We start from the raw sequence: 4,436 nt of genomic DNA on the forward strand, positions 1-4,436 counted from the left end.
CCTCCCCCCCGGCCCTCCCTCTTCCCACCCCCCTCCCTCTGGGAATTGGATGGGGAGGAGGAGAGAATCCAGACTCTCCACGTCATCTTCTGCCCCCCCCCATCATGTTCCTTCTAACAACTGCCCAGGGGTGGGGAGGGCAGGAGAGGAGAGCGAGGAGTTCCCAGGCTCCATGTCTCCGCTCCACGAGAGCTGAAACTCACCCCCACCCCACCCCAGGGGATTCCAGAGTCAGTTAAAAATATATAGAGATATAGATATTTCTAGATACACTTTTACATCATTTCTGTCTCTCCAAACAAATAAATAATCAGCAAGAGAAGGTGCTTTAACTTCCTTCCTGTCCAAGGTGGGGAGGGTCAGTCTCGCTGCACTGGGGGCACTGGTGGGAGCAGGGGAGACGGTGTGTCCCACTGAGTGGGGGTCCTCCTGCCACTGTCCCTGAAAGCTGCGGGGACTTGGGGAGGGAGGGGCAGTGGATGACTCCAGTGGTTACTTTGGCAAATGCCCAGTTCTTCAGAGGGAGTGGGTGGTGGCATATTTGGCTTGTGAGGGAAGAAGAAATTAAGTTCCCCCTTGAGGTCTGGGTTCCCAGGCACCCATTCATCTGGCCAGCCAGGAGCCCCTACCCCCAAGCAAAACCTAGGGATACTGAATTGCAAAAAACGTCACATATTCATTCACAGACCGCCTCCTGCCCCCAGGGACAGAGAACACGCGCACACACACACACACTCATGCTCACACTCACACACATGGTAATCTAAAGCCAGGTTTGCCTTTCTGTGGCAGAGGGCAAAACTGGGAATATTGCACCGTGAACTGCCGGGGCCCCCGTCCCCACCCCGTGGTTAATGGTGGCCAAACCCCGCCAAGGAAGGTGGGCAGACTGATGGTGGCAATAGCCTGAGAAGAGAAGGCCAGTCACTCAACACTTGCTGAGCACCTGTCACTCACCCATTCAGCATTTACTGAGCACCTACTGTGTGCCAGGCACCGGGCAAGGCTCTAGGCACACACACAAGCCTAAGACGACACCCTGGCTTCTTAGATGGCCCAGCTCAAATCTCATCAATTCTCCAACTCCCCCCAGACACCCGCAGGGAGGAGGAAGGTTCTGCTCCCGCTCGGTTAAGCAGTGAGTCAGAAGGACCTCTACCCAGTTGAGGAAAGAGCTTCAGGGAGGAGGAAGAGGGGATCTGGGGGAGTGGGGAGGGTGGACTGCTGTGTGCACAGGAGAGGTTCCTGCGGGGAAGCCCTGCAGGGCAGAGCTAGGGCTGTAAGGAGAAGCAGAGGGCTGAGGCCCAACTGCCCCTATCTGCAGTGGAGATGCGTCAGGCTGCGGGTAAGAGCAGGAGGAGCAGCCAGAAGGGATGAGGGTCATGGAGCCGGAAGCCAGGGCTGTGTGGCTGCAACGGCCACCTGTCCCTCTGTAAACACACACCCAGCCACACGCAGACACGGAGGTGTCCTCAGAGCTCCAGACACTCGGAGGTTCAAGCTGACGCCCAGAAGGGCTCGAACACACAGAGGGACGCCCAGGCACAGGCACGCACGCACACACGCACACCAAAGGACACCCAGGCGCGGGCACGTATGCACACACGCACACACATGCACACCAAGGGACGCCCAGGCGCGGGCACGTATGCACAGGCACGCACGCACACACGCACACCAAGGGACACCCAGGCATGGGCACGTGTGCACACGCGCACACACACCAAGGGACACCCAGGCATGGGCACGTGTGCACACGCGCACATACACACACACCAAGGGACACCCAGGTGCGGGCACGTATGCACACACACACACCCACCAAGGGACACCCAGGCGCGGGCACGCATGCACCCACGCCACCAAGGGACACCCAGGCGCGGGCACGTATGCACACACGCACACACACACACCAAGGGACACCCAGGCGCGGGCACGTATGCACACACGCACACACACACACCAAGGGACACCCAGGAGTGGGCATACATGCACACGGATGCACACACAAACACCAAGGGACGCCCAGGTGTGGGCACGCACGCACACACGCACACACATGAACACAAAGGTATACCTAGGTGCAGGCACTCACACACGCACACACAAACACAAAGGTACACATGCATACGTGCACAGGCACACATGCATACACACACATGAACACGAAGGTACACCCAGGCGCAGGCACACACGCACGCACACACAAATACGAAGGTGCACCCAGGCGCAGGCACGCACACACACGTGCACACACACAAACACGAAGGTATACCCAGGCGCGGAGATACCAGAGGCCTTCGGGAACACTCAGGTGTATGCTCTCAGCCCTCTGCTTCTGGTTCCTTCCCTGCACCAAGTGGCAGAATACTGCAAGAGGCGGGGTCACAGAGGCGGGCAGTCACCTACCACCAAACCAGGCCTTGTCTAACTCTACTCTATTGGGGACACCCCTTGGGAGGGGCGCTGCACCCCGTGGGCAGAGGAGCTGCTGTGTGAAGGAGTGGGCGGGGGAGGGGGCGGCCCCCATCTCCCTGCCATGTCACCCCGTGCCGGCCTCTTGGGTGGGGGGTGGCCGGCAGGGTTTGATCTCTGCTGCAGCCCGAGGTCTCAGCCCTGGCCAGCAGCCCTCACAATGGAGGCAGCAGAGAGGGCATGAGGGGGCGAGGGGGGCAAGAACAACAGCAGAAGAATCTTGTCTGTACAGTACGGGCCGTTTGAGTCATTATTATTACAATATACTTTGACAAAAATAGAATCTCATTTCATATCAATACAACAACAACAACAAAAAAAACAGTTTCCTGGACTGTTACACCGCTAACGTTTTCCAAAGGTTGCTATTTACAATTACAGTAGCCAAGAGGGAAGGTAGGATGCGGCCTGGAGGCGATGGGACAGGAGGTAGCGAGACAGTGAGGGAGCCAAGAGCAGGGAGGTGGTGGGCGAGGAGCAGGAAGGAGGGCAGGGGCTGCAGAGGGCTGGGGAAGGTGGCCCTCCTGCCCACGCCCACAGGCCAGCCCCGTGTCCCTCTGGGTAACTGTGCTGGCAAGGCAGAGGAAGTCCCTCCCCACGCTTGCCCGTACTGCAAGGGTTCTGGCCCTCAGGCACGCCAGGGAAGCCACCTTGCTTGAGTTCCTCTCCCCAGCTCTCCCTGCACGGCGGCCAGCTTTCCAGAGCGAGTCCGCCAAGGGCCAGGGAGCTATTGCACTGTTTATCCTGGAGACGAGCTAGGAAGGCGAGGGGCCCACCCCCCCTGCCAGCCTCCTGCCCTCCTCAGCCCTCTCCTCCTGGCTTTGTCTCTCTCTCCAAATGTGCTTCCAGAGAGGACCCCCGCCCCTGCTCCCAGCCACACAGTCCTGGGCAGCCTTCCCGGCTCCAAGCTTAGCCAGCACCCACACGCCTTGGGGTGCAGACCCCAAGAGTTGGTGAGGGTGGCTGTGTGTGCACAGGGGCATGGAGGGCCAGGCTTGGGGTCGCTGCCCCACCACGTGCCTACAACCACGTGAACAGCCCAGAGCAGAGGCCCTTTCAGACCCTCTGCCTCACTGTCCCCTTGAAACACAAACCCACCCGCCAAGTCGACCAGGGCTTCAGTCTGCTGTCTGGGTTTTGTGTTGTTTGGTAGCTTTTTGGTTATTTCCCTCTCTGGGGGATGGGGTGGAGGCTCCACATGCAGGGCTCGGCGCCTGTCCTTTCCCACGGCCCGTCGGCCCCCACCCCCCTCCTGCAGCATATGTGTACAACGTGCAAAGTGTCCCCCCCTCCCCGCAAAAAAAAGAGAGGCCCCCAGCCAGAGAAAATGGTGGGGGGTGTAGAAAGAGGGGATGACAGCATCCTCCCTCTCCAAAGCGAGAATCCAAATTAAAAAAAATATAATAATAATAATAATAATATAATAATTATACACAAATGTAAAAGTCAACAGGACACGGAGCACAAGGAAGGAAGTGGGGTCGAGCGGGAGGAGCCCAGGACAGGGAGGCACGGGCGGAGAGATTGTCAACTCTTCATCAGGGAGGCTGAGAGGGGAGTGGGAATCGTCACTTTAATGTCTGTGAAGAGAGGAGACGGAGAAGGGGGTATGAGGGGGTGGCCCAGCTACAGGCGTACACCCCCCACCCCCTCTCCCCTCGGGCAGGGTTCTAGCGTCAGGGCCCGTGGTGTGGGGGGGAGTCTTCGAGCAGAGGACTGATGCTGGGAGGGGAACCTGGGCCTTTGGGGGCCGAGGGGTGTTGGTGCTGCCAGAAAGGGTTGGTGGAAGGGTTGGCCGGCCACAAGGCCTCTAGGTGGGACGGCAACAGGCTGGGGCACATGGGGCAGTCCCTGGGTGCGGCGGACACCGGCCGACAGGGGTGATGCTACAGTACCCAGGTATCGAGCCGCATCCTCTTCACGGCAGAGGCCCCGGCCCCGCCGACGGCGCCCGCGCGCCG

At 59.4% G+C, this 4,436-nt stretch overlaps 1 protein-coding gene across 1 annotated transcript in view; it reads right to left on the reverse strand.

Moving 5' to 3' along the window:
* Nucleotides 1–2,702: 2,702 nt before the first annotated feature.
* The window catches only part of MEF2D (myocyte enhancer factor 2D), a 37,085-nt gene continuing 35,351 nt past the window's right edge, over nucleotides 2,703–4,436 (reverse strand). The window contains exons 12-13 of the mRNA XM_014590404.2: nucleotides 4,371–4,389; nucleotides 2,703–4,055 (exon numbers count right to left, since the gene is read on the reverse strand). Coding sequence (XP_014445890.2) covers nucleotides 4,044–4,055; nucleotides 4,371–4,389 — 31 coding nt within the window. The 3' untranslated portion in view covers nucleotides 2,703–4,043. The remainder of the gene's footprint in view (nucleotides 4,056–4,370; nucleotides 4,390–4,436) is intronic.

The sequence above is a fragment of the Tupaia chinensis genome, unplaced genomic scaffold (assembly GCF_000334495.1).
Source record: "Tupaia chinensis unplaced genomic scaffold, TupChi_1.0 Scaffold000438_1, whole genome shotgun sequence".
Classification (NCBI taxonomy): Eukaryota; Metazoa; Chordata; class Mammalia; order Scandentia; family Tupaiidae; genus Tupaia; species Tupaia belangeri.